This window comes from Sphaerodactylus townsendi, linkage group LG10, assembly GCF_021028975.2.
Source record: "Sphaerodactylus townsendi isolate TG3544 linkage group LG10, MPM_Stown_v2.3, whole genome shotgun sequence".
Classification (NCBI taxonomy): domain Eukaryota; kingdom Metazoa; phylum Chordata; class Lepidosauria; order Squamata; family Sphaerodactylidae; genus Sphaerodactylus; species Sphaerodactylus townsendi.
Genome location: NC_059434.1, coordinates 6,842,290 through 6,863,822, shown reverse-complemented (window position 1 = coordinate 6,863,822; position 21,533 = coordinate 6,842,290). Strand labels below are relative to the sequence as shown.

The 21,533-nt window shown below is 56.9% G+C and overlaps 1 protein-coding gene across 1 annotated transcript in view; it reads left to right on the top strand.

Moving 5' to 3' along the window:
- Positions 1-15,901, top strand: part of FAM184B (family with sequence similarity 184 member B) — an 84,198-nt gene extending 68,297 nt beyond the window's left edge. The window contains exons 10-12 of the mRNA XM_048508706.1: positions 2,987-3,199; positions 15,216-15,302; positions 15,827-15,901. Coding sequence (XP_048364663.1) covers positions 2,987-3,199; positions 15,216-15,302; positions 15,827-15,901 — 375 coding nt within the window. The remainder of the gene's footprint in view (positions 1-2,986; positions 3,200-15,215; positions 15,303-15,826) is intronic.
- The last annotated feature ends 5,632 nt before the right edge of the window (positions 15,902-21,533 follow it).

The window sequence follows — 21,533 nt, the reverse complement described above, 5'->3', positions numbered from 1 at the left end:
TGAAACCAGGCCAGGCAGTAGGTCAACTTGATATGGTACAAAAACACGCTTCAATTAAACAGAGCTATTAAAGACGTGTCTCGATAGGGCAGGGGTCACCAGCCATTTCTGTCATGAGAGCGACTTGTGAATAATGGAATACGTCCACTTCTGTTTCCCCAACTCCTGCCCACCCCAAATCCAAGAATGTCACCAAGTTTTCTCCTGTCCCGGCAACAGCCAGGACTAAAAAGAGCACCAGGGATGAAGTTATCAGCTCAGCAGCTGAGAGGAAGTTTCTATGAATAAAAACTTTGTTTAAAGCCTAGGACTCGAAACAAATCCCCTGGATTTTCTCGGGAAAGTACAAGCTAACTTACAGCAGCCAGTCCTACGTTGGGTCGTGAGCAGGGGTGGGATCCAAAAATTTTAGTAACAGGTTCCCATGGTGGTGGGATTCAAACTGTGGCGTAGCGCCAATGGGGCTGGTGAGGCTGCAGCCGAGGGCGTGGCGGGCGTGGCGAACATTCCGGGCATTCAGTGGCGGAAGGGCATTCCTAGGTGGCGAGGCTGTGGCAAAGGGATGCAGCCGCTGCACCGGTCCTTGAAGTGAAGCAGATGCACACTGGCGCCCAGGCACCTACGCATGCTGGTGCACCTCCTGCTAGACTGCTTCAAGTTCTGCGCGCTACTGCTGAGAGGAGGGGCGTAACTAAGGCAAAAATCACATTGCAAAATCACCCATTAGTAACCCCCTCTCGGCATACACAAATAATTAGTAACCTACTCTCGGGAACCTGTGAGAACCTGCTGGATCCCACCTCTGGTTGTGAGCTACCAGTTGGAAACCCCTGCTCTGCAGTTTTTCCGCCCGCACAGGGTTCTGTCATAACTTGAGGAAGAGAACTCTGTCTGCCGTGGGTAAAGAAGGTGCCCCTCACGGATGGATTCCACGCAGCATATCTATAACAAGTGGCAATTGCCACGATTGAATCTGTTTTCCTTTCTTCTGTTCACATGTGTGGCATTTATGTGTCAGGAAATAATTGGAGGCCATGGAAATAATTCAGGTTGTTTTCGTGCCTCCATGTGAAAATGCTTCTTTTTTTATTACCGTATATACTCGTGTATAAGTTGAGTTTTTCAGCACATTTTTTGTGCTGAAAAAGCCCCCCTCGACTTATACATGAGTCAACTGTATTTTAAAACATATTTTAGGGTTTTTACTTTGCCGGTCGCCAGGAGGCGCAGTTTTTAGGATAGCGGCACCAAAATTTCAGGATATCATCAGGTGACACTCCTGATGATACCACTCAAGTTTGGTAAAGTTTGGTTCAAGGGGTCCAAAGTTATGGACCCCCAAAGAGGGTGCCCCCTCCCCCATTGTTTTCAATGGGAGCTAATAGTAGATGGGGCTACATTTTTAGGGTCCATAACTTTGGACCCCTTCAACCTAACTTCACCAAACCTGGGTGGTATCATCAGGATAATCTCTTTCTGATACCAGCCAGGTTCGGTGATGTTTGGTTTAGCGGGTCCAAAGGTATGTACCCCCAAAGGGAGTGTCCCCATCCTTCATTGTTTCTAATAGGAGCTAATAGTAGATGGGGCTACATTTTGAGGGTCCATAACTTTGGACCCCCTGAACCAAACTTCACCAAACCTGGGTGGTATCATCAGGAGGGTCTCCTAAAGATACTCTGAAATGTTGGTACTGCTAACATAAACATTCCTCCCCTGACCAAAAATCCAGTTTTGAAGGATTTTTAACTCTTGTGTTTTAGCTTGGTTGCTGGTTGAGCTAAGGTTTTTGTACTTTTAAAGTTATTGTTGAGACCATATTGTTTTTGTTGACTCCCTTTTCCACTTGCAGAGCTAGTTTACTGTTTTTCTTTGAAATAAATATTCAAAAACATATAACCTACTGATGCCTCAATTAATGTAATTTTATTGGTATCTGTTTTTATTTTTGAAATTTACCAGTAGCTGCTGCATTTCCCACCCTCGACTTATACGCGAGTCAATACGTTTCCCCAGTTTTTTGTGGTAAAATTAGGTGCCTCGACTTATATGCGGGTCGACTTATACACCAGTATATACAGTATTTGTTTTTACAGCACATGCGTAGCTGCACAGGCATACAGAAAAGCACCCTCGCAGCCATGCCAGTTTTCCCACAATCTGATTAGCTGCACCTGCGTAGCTTCACATGTTCAACAGACAATGTTAAAAAGAAAGAAAAAGGGACTTTCTTGCAGTGGCCAGGCAATAATGACCGTGTTACAGTAGATCGATAAATGAAATGGCGGTCGTGCTTGCCACGGGGAGAAAACGTGATTGAGGGACTTGTGCAATATGGAGCACTGAGAGAATCAACCTACAAAGTCTCTTGCCTGTTGTGTTTGTGTGGGAGTCTCTTCAAGGTGGAATTTTGCAAAAAGATCACTAGTTGAGAGATTTTTGAAACAAAAAAACTTTGTTTCAAAGGGGGGGCTCTGTGGCATGCAAAAGGCATGTGCCCGGGGACATGGGTGACCCACTTAAAATAAATAGCGAGCTGTACCCCATGGCTGTTTTGAAGACATGGAAAAAGGAGCTACGGTCATTGTTAGGGTGCCAGCTTCCAGCTCAGAAATCCCTGGAGATTTTGGGGGTGTGGCCTGAAGAGGGTGGGGCTTGGGGATAGTAGGAATTTCAATGGGTAGAATGCCGAGGAGTCCACCTTTTCCATAGAAACTGATCTCTGTTGCCTAGAAATCATTTATAATCCCAGGAGATCTTCAGCGGGAGTAGGGGTTGTCTCTGGGCGCCATTTCCCCTGATACGCCTTTCCATGTGGCTTACCACATCTGGTTAAGATCCGAGCCTAGCTTCTCGGCAAATACACTTTCAACACTCCCAGTGATAAACTGTAGTGTCCTTTTGATAAGCTGCCCTTTTAATGTTACGGCTGTTTCGATTAAATGAAGCTCTTAATAACTGTCCCGTTGAAATTTGGCCTGTGAAGGTTGCACAGTTGAAGCAGGCTCTAGAACAGCAAGCGAAGACTTTCCAAGAAGCCCTCCAAGAGCAGAACCTACAGTCTGGCCAAGAGAAAGAAACGCTCTTGCAAAATCTTCAGGACACGGTCAAGCAAAGTCAAGGAATGAAAGCGCAGCTGGAAGCGTCTCACCAGACAGCCATAAATCTCCTGGAGAAAAGCAAAAACCAGGAGCTCAAGGTTAGATTTGTGGGACAGTGCTGATTTTTTTTAAATCTGGGCTTAATGATTTCAGTGTAAAGCTCCCATAAATTCTATGCCTAGAGCAGTGGTGGCGAACCTTTGGCACTCCTTGGGGGGGGGGGGGGGTGGGGGGGGGGGGGGGTGGGGGGGGGGGGGGGTGGGGGGGGGGGGGGGTGGGGGGGGGGGGGGGTGGGGGGGGGGGGGGGTGGGGGGGGGGGGGGGTGGGGGGGGGGGGGGGTGGGGGGGGGGGGGGGTGGGGGGGGGGGGGGGTGGGGGGGGGGGGGGGTGGGGGGGGGGGGGGGTGGGGGGGGGGGGGGGTGGGGGGGGGGGGGGGTGGGGGGGGGGGGGGGTGGGGGGGGGGGGGGGTGGGGGGGGGGGGGGGTGGGGGGGGGGGGGGGTGGGGGGGGGGGGGGGTGGGGGGGGGGGGGGGTGGGGGGGGGGGGGGGTGGGGGGGGGGGGGGGTGGGGGGGGGGGGGGGTGGGGGGGGGGGGGGGTGGGGGGGGGGGGGGGTGGGGGGGGGGGGGGGTGGGGGGGGGGGGGGGTGGGGGGGGGGGGGGGTGGGGGGGGGGGGGGGTGGGGGGGGGGGGGGGTGGGGGGGGGGGGGGGTGGGGGGGGGGGGGGGTGGGGGGGGGGGGGGGTGGGGGGGGGGGGGGGTGGGGGGGGGGGGGGGTGGGGGGGGGGGGGGGTGGGGGGGGGGGGGGGTGGGGGGGGGGGGGGGTGGGGGGGGGGGGGGGTGGGGGGGGGGGGGGGTGGGGGGGGGGGGGGGTGGGGGGGGGGGGGGGTGGGGGGGGGGGGGGGTGGGGGGGGGGGGGGGTGGGGGGGGGGGGGGGTGGGGGGGGGGGGGGGTGGGGGGGGGGGGGGGTGGGGGGGGGGGGGGGTGGGGGGGGGGGGGGGTGGGGGGGGGGGGGGGTGGGGGGGGGGGGGGGTGGGGGGGGGGGGGGGTGGGGGGGGGGGGGGGTGGGGGGGGGGGGGGGTGGGGGGGGGGGGGGGTGGGGGGGGGGGGGGGTGGGGGGGGGGGGGGGTGGGGGGGGGGGGGGGTGGGGGGGGGGGGGGGTGGGGGGGGGGGGGGGTGGGGGGGGGGGGGGGTGGGGGGGGGGGGGGGTGGGGGGGGGGGGGGGTGGGGGGGGGGGGGGGTGGGGGGGGGGGGGGGTGGGGGGGGGGGGGGGTGGGGGGGGGGGGGGGTGGGGGGGGGGGGGGGTGGGGGGGGGGGGGGGTGGGGGGGGGGGGGGGTGGGGGGGGGGGGGGGTGGGGGGGGGGGGGGGTGGGGGGGGGGGGGGGTGGGGGGGGGGGGGGGTGGGGGGGGGGGGGGGTGGGGGGGGGGGGGGGTGGGGGGGGGGGGGGGTGGGGGGGGGGGGGGGTGGGGGGGGGGGGGGGTGGGGGGGGGGGGGGGTGGGGGGGGGGGGGGGTGGGGGGGGGGGGGGGTGGGGGGGGGGGGGGGTGGGGGGGGGGGGGGGTGGGGGGGGGGGGGGGTGGGGGGGGGGGGGGGTGGGGGGGGGGGGGGGTGGGGGGGGGGGGGGGTGGGGGGGGGGGGGGGTGGGGGGGGGGGGGGGTGGGGGGGGGGGGGGGTGGGGGGGGGGGGGGGTGGGGGGGGGGGGGGGTGGGGGGGGGGGGGGGTGGGGGGGGGGGGGGGTGGGGGGGGGGGGGGGTGGGGGGGGGGGGGGGTGGGGGGGGGGGGGGGTGGGGGGGGGGGGGGGTGGGGGGGGGGGGGGGTGGGGGGGGGGGGGGGTGGGGGGGGGGGGGGGTGGGGGGGGGGGGGGGTGGGGGGGGGGGGGGGTGGGGGGGGGGGGGGGTGGGGGGGGGGGGGGGTGGGGGGGGGGGGGGGTGGGGGGGGGGGGGGGTGGGGGGGGGGGGGGGTGGGGGGGGGGGGGGGTGGGGGGGGGGGGGGGTGGGGGGGGGGGGGGGTGGGGGGGGGGGGGGGTGGGGGGGGGGGGGGGTGGGGGGGGGGGGGGGTGGGGGGGGGGGGGGGTGGGGGGGGGGGGGGGTGGGGGGGGGGGGGGGTGGGGGGGGGGGGGGGTGGGGGGGGGGGGGGGTGGGGGGGGGGGGGGGTGGGGGGGGGGGGGGGTGGGGGGGGGGGGGGGTGGGGGGGGGGGGGGGTGGGGGGGGGGGGGGGTGGGGGGGGGGGGGGGTGGGGGGGGGGGGGGGTGGGGGGGGGGGGGGGTGGGGGGGGGGGGGGGTGGGGGGGGGGGGGGGTGGGGGGGGGGGGGGGTGGGGGGGGGGGGGGGTGGGGGGGGGGGGGGGTGGGGGGGGGGGGGGGTGGGGGGGGGGGGGGGTGGGGGGGGGGGGGGGTGGGGGGGGGGGGGGGTGGGGGGGGGGGGGGGTGGGGGGGGGGGGGGGTGGGGGGGGGGGGGGGTGGGGGGGGGGGGGGGTGGGGGGGGGGGGGGGTGGGGGGGGGGGGGGGTGGGGGGGGGGGGGGGTGGGGGGGGGGGGGGGTGGGGGGGGGGGGGGGTGGGGGGGGGGGGGGGTGGGGGGGGGGGGGGGTGGGGGGGGGGGGGGGTGGGGGGGGGGGGGGGTGGGGGGGGGGGGGGGTGGGGGGGGGGGGGGGTGGGGGGGGGGGGGGGTGGGGGGGGGGGGGGGTGGGGGGGGGGGGGGGTGGGGGGGGGGGGGGGTGGGGGGGGGGGGGGGTGGGGGGGGGGGGGGGTGGGGGGGGGGGGGGGTGGGGGGGGGGGGGGGTGGGGGGGGGGGGGGGTGGGGGGGGGGGGGGGTGGGGGGGGGGGGGGGTGGGGGGGGGGGGGGGTGGGGGGGGGGGGGGGTGGGGGGGGGGGGGGGTGGGGGGGGGGGGGGGTGGGGGGGGGGGGGGGTGGGGGGGGGGGGGGGTGGGGGGGGGGGGGGGTGGGGGGGGGGGGGGGTGGGGGGGGGGGGGGGTGGGGGGGGGGGGGGGTGGGGGGGGGGGGGGGTGGGGGGGGGGGGGGGTGGGGGGGGGGGGGGGTGGGGGGGGGGGGGGGTGGGGGGGGGGGGGGGTGGGGGGGGGGGGGGGTGGGGGGGGGGGGGGGTGGGGGGGGGGGGGGGTGGGGGGGGGGGGGGGTGGGGGGGGGGGGGGGTGGGGGGGGGGGGGGGTGGGGGGGGGGGGGGGTGGGGGGGGGGGGGGGTGGGGGGGGGGGGGGGTGGGGGGGGGGGGGGGTGGGGGGGGGGGGGGGTGGGGGGGGGGGGGGGTGGGGGGGGGGGGGGGTGGGGGGGGGGGGGGGTGGGGGGGGGGGGGGGTGGGGGGGGGGGGGGGTGGGGGGGGGGGGGGGTGGGGGGGGGGGGGGGTGGGGGGGGGGGGGGGTGGGGGGGGGGGGGGGTGGGGGGGGGGGGGGGTGGGGGGGGGGGGGGGTGGGGGGGGGGGGGGGTGGGGGGGGGGGGGGGTGGGGGGGGGGGGGGGTGGGGGGGGGGGGGGGTGGGGGGGGGGGGGGGTGGGGGGGGGGGGGGGTGGGGGGGGGGGGGGGTGGGGGGGGGGGGGGGTGGGGGGGGGGGGGGGTGGGGGGGGGGGGGGGTGGGGGGGGGGGGGGGTGGGGGGGGGGGGGGGTGGGGGGGGGGGGGGGTGGGGGGGGGGGGGGGTGGGGGGGGGGGGGGGTGGGGGGGGGGGGGGGTGGGGGGGGGGGGGGGTGGGGGGGGGGGGGGGTGGGGGGGGGGGGGGGTGGGGGGGGGGGGGGGTGGGGGGGGGGGGGGGTGGGGGGGGGGGGGGGTGGGGGGGGGGGGGGGTGGGGGGGGGGGGGGGTGGGGGGGGGGGGGGGTGGGGGGGGGGGGGGGTGGGGGGGGGGGGGGGTGGGGGGGGGGGGGGGTGGGGGGGGGGGGGGGTGGGGGGGGGGGGGGGTGGGGGGGGGGGGGGGTGGGGGGGGGGGGGGGTGGGGGGGGGGGGGGGTGGGGGGGGGGGGGGGTGGGGGGGGGGGGGGGTGGGGGGGGGGGGGGGTGGGGGGGGGGGGGGGTGGGGGGGGGGGGGGGTGGGGGGGGGGGGGGGTGGGGGGGGGGGGGGGTGGGGGGGGGGGGGGGTGGGGGGGGGGGGGGGTGGGGGGGGGGGGGGGTGGGGGGGGGGGGGGGTGGGGGGGGGGGGGGGTGGGGGGGGGGGGGGGTGGGGGGGGGGGGGGGTGGGGGGGGGGGGGGGTGGGGGGGGGGGGGGGTGGGGGGGGGGGGGGGTGGGGGGGGGGGGGGGTGGGGGGGGGGGGGGGTGGGGGGGGGGGGGGGTGGGGGGGGGGGGGGGTGGGGGGGGGGGGGGGTGGGGGGGGGGGGGGGTGGGGGGGGGGGGGGGTGGGGGGGGGGGGGGGTGGGGGGGGGGGGGGGTGGGGGGGGGGGGGGGTGGGGGGGGGGGGGGGTGGGGGGGGGGGGGGGTGGGGGGGGGGGGGGGTGGGGGGGGGGGGGGGTGGGGGGGGGGGGGGGTGGGGGGGGGGGGGGGTGGGGGGGGGGGGGGGTGGGGGGGGGGGGGGGTGGGGGGGGGGGGGGGTGGGGGGGGGGGGGGGTGGGGGGGGGGGGGGGTGGGGGGGGGGGGGGGTGGGGGGGGGGGGGGGTGGGGGGGGGGGGGGGTGGGGGGGGGGGGGGGTGGGGGGGGGGGGGGGTGGGGGGGGGGGGGGGTGGGGGGGGGGGGGGGTGGGGGGGGGGGGGGGTGGGGGGGGGGGGGGGTGGGGGGGGGGGGGGGTGGGGGGGGGGGGGGGTGGGGGGGGGGGGGGGTGGGGGGGGGGGGGGGTGGGGGGGGGGGGGGGTGGGGGGGGGGGGGGGTGGGGGGGGGGGGGGGTGGGGGGGGGGGGGGGTGGGGGGGGGGGGGGGTGGGGGGGGGGGGGGGTGGGGGGGGGGGGGGGTGGGGGGGGGGGGGGGTGGGGGGGGGGGGGGGTGGGGGGGGGGGGGGGTGGGGGGGGGGGGGGGTGGGGGGGGGGGGGGGTGGGGGGGGGGGGGGGTGGGGGGGGGGGGGGGTGGGGGGGGGGGGGGGTGGGGGGGGGGGGGGGTGGGGGGGGGGGGGGGTGGGGGGGGGGGGGGGTGGGGGGGGGGGGGGGTGGGGGGGGGGGGGGGTGGGGGGGGGGGGGGGTGGGGGGGGGGGGGGGTGGGGGGGGGGGGGGGCGGGGGGGGGGGGGGGCGGGTGGGGGGGGGGGGGTGTGGGGGGGGGGGGGTGGGGGCTGCAGGGGGTAGGGGGGAGGGGGGGGTGGGGGGGAGTCCATAACATCTGGAGTGCCAAAGGTTCGCCACCACGACCATAGTATATGTATATAGACAAAAGAGTACTAGAAGCACTATTCAAATGTTACATAATCTATAATAAGAGTACTAAAAGCACTATATGAAATATTACATAGTCTATGGTATTTACAAGAAGGAATTTTTGCGACACTAACATAATTATTATTGTACTTATACACAGTCGGTGACTGTTTACTAAAAGGTCAACTCGCGAAAAAGCAAGTAGTAGGTAAAATACATTTGATTATGACAAAAGATTTAAAAGTTAATATAGCTAAACTTGTAAAGTGCCTGTGCAGTCTTGCTAAAATCTATAGTAACCTAACCCCTAAAGTAGACAATCAGTAAAGGCAGACAAGCTTTTTGGACAGATGAGTTGCTCCCCCCCCCCCCCCCCCCCATCTTGCTTTGCAAGTCACAAAGGAGTGCCAGCCATATTTCAGGAGAGGGTTCTTGGTTCCCCAGCGGAGACTCATAAGACAAAAACCCCAAAACAACCCAAAAGTCTAGCAGCCCTCTGCACTCCCCAGAATCCGCATCAGAATCTTGTGCAGTCTGCCAAGGGGTTCTGAAGCAGCCTGGAAAATGTTCCTTGGAGACAGCAATGTTGAGAACGCCTGCGTGTCGTTCTTATTGTCTGACACTGAAAAGGTCTCACAGGAAATGGGATGTGGCGTAGTGGTGAACTGCTGGACTGGGCAGACCCTGGCTCTCAGCCAAGAAGATCAGACTGCACCAAACAGGATGCTGGACGAAGTGGATCGCTGGTCTGATCCAGCAGGGCTGGTTTGTTCTTATCACTGGACGCCCCCGTGTCAGTTACTTCCTTTAAGCCGACTTTGTCTCATAATGTTTGATATGGATAAAAATGGAGAAGGGAGACATTCCTGTCATGTCATGTGAGTCTCCCTGAGCTTCTTAAAATCTTATACTCGATCAGTGGGAATATGTTCCCCACCTGTATCATGACTTAGCTATCCACAGGTTTCTACTACTCTATTAATTGATTTGTGTTACCTTTGCAATGGGAGCCAAACACGTTGCAGGATTTGTGTTAAATGAGAAGGATCGGTTGCGATGCGGTTCGGCACTGGGGATAAAGGAAGGTGGAAGTTTTCTGTCCTGTCAAGGAAAAACATGCAGAGATTGTCCCAGGTTGCCCTGAGCTTTATTTTACAGATGTCAAAGGCAGAACCTTGAAGACGCTTTGAGAACGGAAAAGAAGGTGCAGTCTGATATCATGAACGAGAACGGGACATATTACAGAGAAGATATCTAGAGCTGGGCCCTGCATGGTTAATAAAAACATCCCCACTAGATGTGCCGCTACACTTGTGGCATGGCTGGAGAAATCTTCCAATAAACTGGAAAGCTGCAGGTTTGGCAACAACCCCAAAAATAATAGCCCAATGCAAGGAATAGTGCAAATCAATTCGTGATAGCTATATTCTAAGTCACAACTGTAAATATCCTTATAACTTTACAACATATAAATATACAGGTAAGGACATTCATCTATATCAGCCGGATATAGCCCTTCGGGGATAGGGCGGTATAATAAATGTAATTAATTAATTAATTAATTAATTGACAACAACAACAGCAACAACAACAACAACAACTGGACATCTAGTTGTGACTTAGAATTGGGTTGTTGCTAAACCGGCAGCTTTCCAGTTTATTATATTTATGCCCGGTTGATTTTTTCTGGAGAAATCTTCCTCCACTATCTCTCAACAGTTGTTTGAGGCAGGAGTAGCAGATAGGAGCCCTGGGCTGGGGACAGATGGCTGACATGTTTGCAGGAGGTATGCATCAGCCCATTGTGGCACTTCATGGGAAGAGAGGGCGACATGTTGATTCCTCCCACAAAGAGATGGACGGGGGGGGGGGGGGGGGAGGAGGAACTATGCCTGGGGCCCGTGCCCCTGCCATGCCCTCACCCTGGAATGTCCCCAGAAGGCCCCTGCCACGCCCCACAGGGGCACACCCCCAGTGCATTGCACACCCCACCCCTGTCCCCTTGGTGCTACGCCACTGGGGATGGATCAAGCCTGAAAGAATAGAACATTAGGGGAGGGGGGCGGGAATGGGGGGGGGGGCGGGGAGAGAGACACATGCACTACACTGAAAAATCTTCTCAGAATACCACTGAGATGTTGCTTTTATTCACTATGGACACATCAACAAGCTCGGTTTTGAAATGATGGGAGACGCAACCCAGCCCAAGTCTGTTCGATTTCAGTGATACCGTTTTAAGCACATGTTCAGTCCTCCCAATGAAATTAGAGGGACTGAAAGATTAGCTTCCCTTGGCTGGACCGGACCTATTATGCATTTCCGAGGGCCTTTATCCAAATTGAATTATGAAGAAGTGATGCAGCTGGTTCATTTTTCATTTTCAAAGACAGTCAGGGAAGAGTCTTTGTTTTACATGCTCTAATCCTAAAATCCAAGCAAATGCTATTGTTGCACCATGGAGTGGCACTAAAAATAACACGGTTGCCTTAATTCTTGCATTGTTTAATATGTCATGTTAATGTTTATGCTGTCTCAGATTTTTGCCACCCCAATCCTTTTATGTCGCTTTCTAGATGTCCCATCCTGTTGATTATGCTGATGTAAACCATGTAATCCACCTTGAGCCTCAATGTGAAAGGCAGATTGTAAATAATGAAAATCAATAGCTCTGAAAACGTCACATAAAAAGAAAGGTAGCATTGTATTGTCGAAGGCTTTCATGGCCGGAATCACTGGGGTGCTATGTGGTTTCCGAGCTGTATGGCCGTGTTCTAGCAGCATTCTCTCCTGACGTTTCGCCTGCATCTGTGGCTGGCATCTTCAGGGGATCTGATGGTAGGAATGGAAAGCAAATGGAGTATATATACTGTGAGGTCAAAAGGTGAGGCCATCTGAATAGAGTGGCCTGGCATGTGAGTCACAGAGAAGTCTGTAGCTTGGGAGTAACAATGAAGATAGCAAGGTCAATAGGTGAATGGATCTGACTAGCAGTATCCTGGTTTTTGTTCCCTTTGAGTGCTATAGTCAATAGTTGTCCTGTGTTTGTGTGGAGCTGATCAGTCACTGTCTTGATTCTAGAGTTTTTGTTGCCAGTGTTGAATCAAGACAGTGACTGATCAGCTCCAGGATACTTCTATTCAGATCCATTCACCTATTGACCTTGCTATCTTCATTGTTACTCCCATGCTACAGACTTCTTTGTGACTCACATACTATTCAGATGGCCTCACCGTTTGACCTCACAGTATATATACTCCACTTGCTTTCCATTCCTACCATCAGATCCTCTGAAGATGCCAGCCACAGATGCAGGCGAAACGTCAGGAGAGAGTGCTGCTAGAACACGGCCATGCAGCCCGGAAACCACCCAGCACCCCAAAGGTAGCATTGATCCCCAGCTACATTCTTTTTCTCATTTCTGCATTAACTTTGGCATTCCATAACCTCACCATTAATTCCTTGATCATCCCCTCTTTTTCATTTAGCTTCTCTTGCAAACAGCTTATAAGGTGTAGATCTTCGGGCCGAGACTCCCTCTTCCTTGGTGTCTCTTCTAGTTCTTTAAATCTGTGTCGGTTACAGGATAAAAAACATTTTTATAGTCTTGGAGAGGTTGCAGTAACATTAGCTACTTGTCAAGTGCCCAGAATTTAAAAGACAACTGATCAAAGGGCATTTTTCAAATGTCAGTCTGATTAAGGAAATCTACAACTGTCCTTTTAAAGTCTGTCAAATGAGTGGCTAAGGGCGTGATCCCACTGAAGTTCAGCACTTTAAAGTTCCACCTACTTAAAAATTCTCCCCTTATATTAATGGGACTCAGACATGCTTCAGTTGGCCTGGATGGGGCCCTTAAACAAAAAAGTTGGTAAAAACAAAGTGATGGAACAGGTTTATATTTTATAATTCTGTACTTTTATAAACTCTGTACTCAAACCAGCTTAACGTCAAACCCTAAATCTACGATCCAAACCAGACTCTGTGACTTGATGGTTAAGAAGCCTTTATTGGAAGATACATGAGGAAGAGGGGAAAAGATGGTTCTGCCAGAACGCGACAGAAGGCTCAAAGAGCAGGAATGTAAGATGAACCCAAGGTCAGCAGAATAATGAAGAAGAAGAAGAAGAAGAGGAGGAGGAGGAGGAGGAGGAGGAGGAGTTTGGATTTATATCCCCCACCCCTTTCTCTCCTGTAGGAGACTCAAAGGGGCTGACAATCTCCTTGCCCTTCCCCCCTCACAACAAACACCCTGTGAGGTAGGTGGGGCTGAGAGAGCTCCGAGAAGCTGTGACTAGCCCCAGGTCACCCAGCTGGCATGTGTTGGAGTGCACAAGCAAATCTGGTTCCCCAGATAAGCCTCCACAGCTCAGGCGGCAGAGCGGGGAATCAAACCTGGTTCCTCCAGATCAGAGTGCACCTGCTCTTAACCTCCTACGCCATTTAGCTGTGAGTCTCTTCTTGGGGAAAACGAAAGTTACTTGGTTAACTCCGTGGAGCTCCCCTCCCACCTGATGCTTTTTTGCAGGTTGCCAAGATCCAGCTTGACAGCATAGTGCAAAAGGTGAACACCTGTAAAGTCATCTTGAATTGTTTTATCAGGAGCTGAGTAACAGAGGAGGATCTCAGCTGGATGGTCAAGTACAGCACTGCAGACCCTGGGAGAGAACTACACGACCCCCCCCCCACACACACACACCTTGATCTCTTTGATCTCGTTGATCAGCGTCCCTTTCAACTGTGCAAACCAGAACTCTGGTCAAAGGAACTTGCTGTTCAATTAGAATAGAATCCACAGAGACATGAAAAATCTTTTCTTTGGACCAAATCACCTATTTCCACGTTTGGTAAAAATTGGGTCAGGGGGTCAAATTTTACGAGCCCCCATTTTTCCTCCATTTGGGGGGTCCATATACTTAGATCCCCTGATCCAATCTTTACCAAACTTGGGAGTTCTTGTAAGGATAGTCATGAACAGCAATGCTGCAATTTTGGTCTTATGTTGTACACTGCCCAGAGCCCTTCGGGGATGGGGCGGTATATTATATTTATTAAATAAATAAATAAATAATAAATAAATAAATAAATAAGTACGTACGTACGTACATACATACATCAAACAACAATAATAAAAATAATAATAATAAACAGTTGTCATCACCCAAGCCCCGGAAAGATTCCCAAGAGGCTATAATGGAGTTAATGTTTTTTCCAGACCCCAACCTCCTGACCCCCCAAAAACCCTCCTACTGATATGGTTATTTAAGAAAATTCAGGAATCCAATTTTAAGGCCCAATATACCAGAATCTAAATTAGCCAATTATTATTTTTTGCACACCCCCAACATTCACGCATAAAATGTGGCTCCGCTGATATCACAGTTTTCATGTAACTGAAAAAGAGCGTCGACACCTATTGTGAGAAGCAAACATTTCTGCATTTTAAGGAGGCAGATGGAGACTGAGCGGGGGCTCTGCAGTTGCCTCGGTTCATGGATAGAGGCACATCCCTGTTATTGCTGCAGTCATGCCGACAATCAAAATGAAGTCGGCTGTCCAGATAGAACCTGCTTTTCCTAGCAATTCTGTCATCCAGGGGGAAAAAACACACACATTTGCTCCACACTTGAGAACCAGTGTGGTGTAGAGCATTAAGTGTCATAAGAACATAAGAACAAGCCAGCTGGATCAGACCAGAGTCCATCTAGTCCAGTTCTCTGCTACTCGCAGTGGCCCACCAGGTGCCTTTGGGAGCTCACGTACAGGATGTGAAAGCAAGGGCCTTCTGCGGCTGTTGCTCCTGGACTGTTAAGGCATTTGCAATCTCAGATCAAAGGGGATCAAGATTGGTAGCCATAAATCGACTTCTCCTCCCAATTCTGTCTTGCCCCCTTTTGTGCTTTTCATCCAGGTTAGTGGCCACACAATTCCTGTGGTAGCATATTCCAAAACACCCAAATCATAATGCTGTGTGAAGAAGTGTTTCCTTTTATTAGTCCTAATTCTTCCCCCCAGCATTTTCAATGAATGCCCCCTGGTTCTAGTATTGTGAGAAAGAGAGAAAAATTTCTCTCTGTCAACATTTCCTACCCCGTGCATAATTTTATAGACTTCAATCATATCCCCCCTCAGCCGCCTCCTCTCCAAACTAAAGAGTCCCAAACGCTGCAGCCTCTCCTCATAGGGAAGGTGCTCCAATCCTTCAATCATCCTTGTTGCCCTTCTCTGCACTTTTTCTATCTCTTCAATATTCTTTTTGAGTAGCGGCAACTAGAATCCAAATGCGCAGGACTCCTGGCGCGGTCGCACTACCTACGCTTTAGCAAGGGCATGACAATATTTGCAGTTTTATTCTCGATTCCTTTCCTAATTGTGTCCAACAAGGTTCCTGGAGACCCTGTTCCAAATGCCTACCCTACCACAGAAGCTAGCTGGGTGACCCGAGCCCAGTCGTATCTACTTAGTGTCGCCTACCTCTCAGGGCAATTGCACTAAAAATGGGGGAGGGGAGAATGATGCTCTAACAGCCCAATCCAAAGAGGAGGAGGCCAAGGAAGCAAAGGAAAACCTTGACTCACTTGGGAAAGCCCACAGCATAGAGCAGTGGTGGCACTCTAGAAGTTATGGACTACAGTTCCCATCAGCCCCTGCCAGCGTGGCCAATTGACCATGCTGGCAGGGGCTGATGGAAATTGTAGTCCATAACGATGCTGCGTACCAAAGGTTCGCGCAAGCATAGAATGATTCTATAATTGCTATTCCTTTCTTTACCGGCATATTCCCGTACTTCGTTGCAACGAGGGGGTGTTTCTGTAAGCCCGAAGATGCACTTGGGAGTTTTCCGGTACGCCACCAGAAATGCTCCTCATTAACAGTGGTGCAGGCATTTGCAGCGCACACCTGCCGCTGCAGGGGTCAGCTTTTGGGTTTGCCGGCCGTCGAGGTAAGTTGCCCAGCACGGGCATTCATGCCACTTTGCTCAGCACAGTAGGCAAGCATATCGGTATAGGGTTCCTGCCGCTTCCAATGTGGCTTCTATCCCCTCCCCACCTCCCTGCCTTTGGATTGCACTGTGAGTTGTCTTGAGTCCCAACTGAGGGGGAAAGCAGGAATCAATCAATCAATGCAAAATGCCGTTTCCTCCCCCCCCCCCCGCCGCCGCCGCCTCTCAGCTTTTTAAATTAAAGAATTCAGTCATTTAACCCATCCAAGAAATAGTCAGCCTTTCCCTGCATCAAGAACCTGTGGATCTACGAGACAAGGAAGATGTGAAAATTCAGCCATTGTGGGGCAGGCAGTCGTTCGTGTTCTCTCACACTCCCTTCTGCACGGTCACTACATCTGAAGATGTGCAAAAGTAAGAATTTTGTATTGATGTTATTCAAAGAGGACCACTATGAGAAGAAGGCGGAGGCTGGTGGGGCCGTCCTCAGCTGAACCCATGACGTCTCTCCTCTCGCCTTTCAGATGGCAAGTGGGAGCCAGGTGGTACACTTCAGGGGGCTGGAATTATCCCCAGAATCAGCAGGCGCAGAGGTGTAGCTGGGCCAAAGTGCACCTGATGTGCAGTCTATATTTTTCCGCCTCCCCTGTCCTTCACAAGCTTTCATTCTTCCTTCCTACACTCATTTTAGCTTCTTTCCTTTTCCTATTAACTTTTTTCTTATATAGGCTGAAAAACAGCCTGATGGGAACTATACTTCCCAGAAGACCTTGTGAGCCCCAAGGTCTCCTGGGAACTGTAGTTCCTCAGGCCATTTTTAGCCTTTACTGTGAACAGCCTGAAAAAGTTCTAAGAAAAGGAAAGGAACTACAAAAGTGTGGGATGGGGGTGGGGCCAGGTCAGGGAGAAGGGGAGGGGTCTGGGGCAATTTTCTGCGCCCCCCAGCCATGCGCCGGGTGCATGGCACACACCCCTTCCCCCTTGTCGCTCCACCACTGAGCAGGCTTGATACATGAGAGGCAAACCCTACCCCCCCCACCCCCAGAGGTCTACCTTCTGTGTTGGCCCTCTGGTTCTTGAAACTGTGCAGACGCTTGTATCTCTGGTGCTGCATCTGTCCTCAGTAGATCACCCGTGTCCTTCAATAGGGAATTCTCCTTCTTGAGCCCACCAATTTCATTCTGACATTTCACCAGTTCACCTCTAAGAGACCGTGTCTGCTCCTGGTGATCTTCTTCCTAGGAGGAAGAATTCAGTTATTCAGTTTTGAAAAATCAGTGTAAAAAAAAGAGAGGGTGTAACTGGGAATTGGCCTGGCGATGACAAAGAAACGGAGGGAAGCATGGCTTTAACCGCGGTACGGGCATGCTGCGCCACTCGGGAGGAGACTTCTGCTGGGTAAACGGCTCCTAACCTTTGATCTCTAGAGGCCACTACTGGAAGACCAACGGAATGGTGGATTGTGCATTGCTGAAGGTATGGTCAATCTTACCTTGAAAATGCCTAAAATTGAGCCTATTTGAAGCGGTAAGAAAATGTTGGGGCGGAACCCTTCAAGGAAGAAGAATATAGCCCAAGAAGGAGAAAGAAGAAGAATCCAGTAATTTCCTGCTGTTAATTTGGCTGCCATTGAGGACGTGCTGGTAATAAAAGCCAGCGGAGTCAGGGCCATGCTTTCACAGGATAGAGCTGTGGTAATCACTCTGTCACTCCGCAAAATAGACAGTTAAATTACGCCTCCCAGTTTCTGGGCCGTTTGCTAGACGATGGGATTGACCGGGAAAGAATCCTTTTCCCTGTGAATCAATCTCCAGATGTCTCAAGTGCTCTGCTGTATTTAAATTATTAAGTAGCAGCAGGGCTGCAGCTATGCCATGGTGGCACTCCTCAAAGGAATGTCACAACAAGCACAGTGAGTCCTCTTTCCGAGACTCTCAGCTTTCATTTCAGAGGGGAAAAAAGCACATTTCTATCCTCACGGGTGCAAAGGTATGCATGAAAGTTTGTGGGGAACATCTAGTGAAATCTTGGAAGCTAAAGGGACTGCTGAATGAGACTGCTAAAGGTCCGAGGGCAGAGCTTTGATGCTCTGTTCAATTTGCTTCTGCAAATCAGTGAAAGTAGAATAAAACTGCAATAAAAAAGGTAAAAACAGCAGAAACATTGGCCCCTTCCGCACACACAAAATAATGCATTTTCAAACCACTTTCACAACTGTTTGCAAGTGGATTTTGCCATTCCACACAGCTTCAAAGAGCACTGAAAGCAGTTTGAAAGTGCATTATTCTGCATGTGCGGAATGAGCCATTGAGACAAAAAAGGGGGCTTCTATGCACGCTGGGCTTATCTTGCGGCTGTGTGCTTCACAGTGGGTTTGTCCCATGGTTTTTTGTTTCAACAGGATTCCCCCACTGTGAATTCTGATCCACTATTTGGTTGATTCTAATTCCTTCTTCCAGTCCGATGGAGATAGGAGAATCAAGGCTGTGCAGTTGGGGTGTCTTGAGGAGCAAGGAAACCCGGAAAAGCAGCTTTTGGAAATGATACATGCTTGAGCCCCTCTACTCTCCCTGGTTTGTCCTCGAAAAGATAATTTTACCTAATCCCAAAAAACACAGGGAGGGGCTGACCTGACAGCACAGGTAGCAGCTTAGGAAGCAGGCATTGATAATGAGATGGAGCCCTGGTGTATTTGAGAGACACACATTAGAAAAGGGATTTGCTCCTGCTTGTCTCTGAACTTTTGTTGTTCACCGCCCGGAGCCCTTCGGGGATCAGGCGGTATATAAGACGAAACAATAAATAAATAAATAAATAAATAAATAAATAAATAAATAAATAAATAAATGAACGTAACTGAGAATCCAACTCAAAGCGAATGTGCACTCTACGCGAAGGAGACCAAATGTGTATAATCAGCCCAAGGTGGTGCAAATCTGTTTTCATTTGCATGATTCATATAAGTAACAGAATTCCATTGATAGCATAATTTGAAAGAACGTAGTACAATTATTTCCAATTTTTTTCGGGAGTAAATCTTTAGTAGGCCAAGTAAGTAACTGATCTTGTAAGCAATGGAGGAGAAAAGGAGGGGAGGTTTGATTCCCTAGCTTGGCTGCCTCTGAGCTGTGGAGGCTTATCTGTGGGAATCTAGATTGTACTCTGCATTAATTCTACACACACCAGCTGGGGTGACCTTTGGGCTAATCACAGCTTCTCGGAGGCTCTGTCAGCCCCACTCCACTTCACAGGGTGCTTCTGCTGTGAGGGGGGAAGGGCAAGGAGATTGTAAGCCCCTTTGAGTCTCCTGCAGGAGAGAAAGGGGGGATATAAATATATATAGGCCTGTATATGAATAGGAGTTAATGTCTGGACGTTTTGGAGGTCATTCATTCATAGGGTTGCGCAAGTCAGAAGAGACTTTGTGGCACTTGACGCACACATGAATAGTAGTGAAATACTTGCAATTGCATATGCAACTACAAATGAGTGCACTGGTTGTCTTTTTCACAAAAATCCAAGCAAAAAGGCCTGGCTGTACCTAAAAAAGAAACAAAAGGTCATCTAATATCGAAAGCAGAATTTGGACCACCTGCTCCTCAGTGGCCCATTCCAGTGAAGAAAGAGTCAGACGCTTGCCTGTTGCCTCTTCAGCACCATCATCTTCCTCAGTTCCTCCTGGAATTCATCTCTTTCTTTCTGGTGAATGAGGCAGGACGCCTGTTGCTCAGCCAGCTCCGTTCTCAGAGATTCTAGAAACAATGACAAGGAGAGGTTGCCTGCCGCCCTTTTGTTTTTATTTTTTGTGGTGCCAGCTTGAATCTATCAATAGTTCAATAGGCCACAAAACATCATGGGTCTGTTAAATTAGTGATAGACCAGGAGGGATTAAAAAAAAAAAAACAGCAGTGGCGTAGGAGGTTAAGAGCTCGTGTATCTAATCTGGAGGAACCGGGTTTGATTCCCAGCTCTGCCGCCTGAGCTGTGGAGGCTTATCTGGGGAATTCAGATTAGCCTGTGTACTCCCACACACGCCAGCTGGGTGACCTTGGGCTAGTCACAGTTTCTTGGAGCTCTCTCAGCCCCACCTACCTCACAGGGTGTTTGTTGTGAGTGGGGAAGGACAAGGAGATTGTAAGCCCCTTTGAGTCTCCTGCAGGAGAGAAAGGGGGGGATATAAATCCAAACTCTTCTTCTTCTTCTTCTTCTTCTATTTCATTCCTGGTTGGAAGAATTGTTGTGTGGACAGGGGGAAGGTAGTGAGGACCCGGAAAACCCAAAGGAAGTGCAATGCATCCTAATTCCCTTTGTCTTCCCTTTGAAGGGAAGGGAAAGTTGTGCTTTGCCTGATTTTGGAAACCACAGAGCTTCCCTGATCTGAGAGTGTGGTGATTTCCAAAGAGGCTAAAAGTCTCTTGCATACATGTGCACATCTTCGCAGACAATCCCCTCAAAACAACAAAAAAAGGAAAAACAACATGTCCATGGGATTGCTAGGCTAAACAGCCTTTATTCATCCACTTTTTACAGCAAAATAGCGACGGGATGAGCTGCAAGCAGAGGAAACATACATGGGGAATCTCCACGGAGAAACTGCTGTAGCGCCAAAATGGCGGGCGCCACAGTGAAAACTACTGAAGAGCTCCTTGCAGCAGGCAAGAAAAAAGATCAGTTTTGGCTGATAGAGCAATTTGTGGGTTTTCCCCAGCTGTGGTTCGCCAAAATCTGATAAACAGACCTTTTGTAGAAATGCCCTAAAGACGCTTTGTCGCATAGCTCGGCGCAGAATCCATTCCGGAGCGGGCGGTTGATCCCACACAACCTCTTGAAAGAAGGTATCTGCACTCCGCGAAAAGTTTCCAGAACGCTATGCAGCCAAATCTTCCATAGAGGACAAATGTTTCTCCAGCTACCAGATATGAAACTCCAAAGAATCAGAATGCAAAGGCATGTGCAGACTGTTCTGTGCCTGTGAAAAAATAAGCAATAGCAGAACATTTGATAAACTAACCTGGACACAGAATATTATTTGAAAACACAGAAATTCTGGACTAATTTGATAAATCCAATTACGGGCCAGACTACACATTGAAATTCAGCAAACATACGGGATAAATCCTTTAACTCAGCTAAGAAACTATGAAAATGAATGACTCTATTACAGTGTTGAAAAACTCTAGAATCAAGACAGTGACAAACCAGCTCCATTAATAAACATGCGGGGATAACTACAGACTATAGCGCACTCAGCGGAACAAAACACTGCGATACTTCGATTCAGATCCATTCCCACCTATTGACCTTGCTATCTTCATTGTTACTCCCATGCTACAGACTTCTTTGTGACTCACATGCCAGGCTACTCTATTCAGAGGGCTTCACCTTTTGACCTCGCTGGTATATATATTCCACTCTGGCTTCCATTCCTACTTTACTGACCCCCCAAGATTTCAGCCACAGATGCAGGCGAAACGTCAGGAGAGAATGCTGCTAGAACACGGCCATACAGCCCGGAAACCACACAGCACCTGTTTCTCCAGCTGTTTGCGAGGTGAGGCATGCCACTGCTGCCGTGCTTAACTCACAGCAACAGAGAACAACCAGAATCCCAGCAAACATTCTTATGTTCCAGCAGACCCTTTTGCTGGACAGGCTGTCAATGAAGCGCCTCAGCAACTAATGCAACAGTCCCATGACTCAGCAACGTAACAGATAGCAGGAAAGCAGCTGCCATCCCAGAGGACAGAGAATGGGAGGCAACACAGGGCTCAGCGTTCAAGTGTCAAATTCCCTCTTCACTGCCAAACAACAAAACTATGTCCCAGTTGAGCTGACCGTACCTATCAACACAGACTGTCGCTGCCGCATCTTCTCCCGTTCGCCCTGCAGGCCTTCTTTTGCTTTCTCTTCCAATGTCTGCACTTCCTGCCAGTAAGACTCCTGCTGGATCTTGAAGCTTTCGTGCATTTCCTTCTTCCAGTGCTCTTCGGCCTCCTGAATCAAAGAAAAACATGTGTAGGACTTCCTTGTATTTTCAATGCGAGAATTAATCAAAGGCTGTTCACCAACTCCCAAAGTTTACATGAGATTTACAACAACAACAACAAGCCACCAGCCCTGGGCGAGCTGGCTCTCGTCCGGTCTCAAATCTAAGCAAGGTCAGCTCTGGTAAGTGCTTGGATGGGAGACCTCCAAGGAACACCAGAGGCAGAACACCCGGGCAGGCAACGG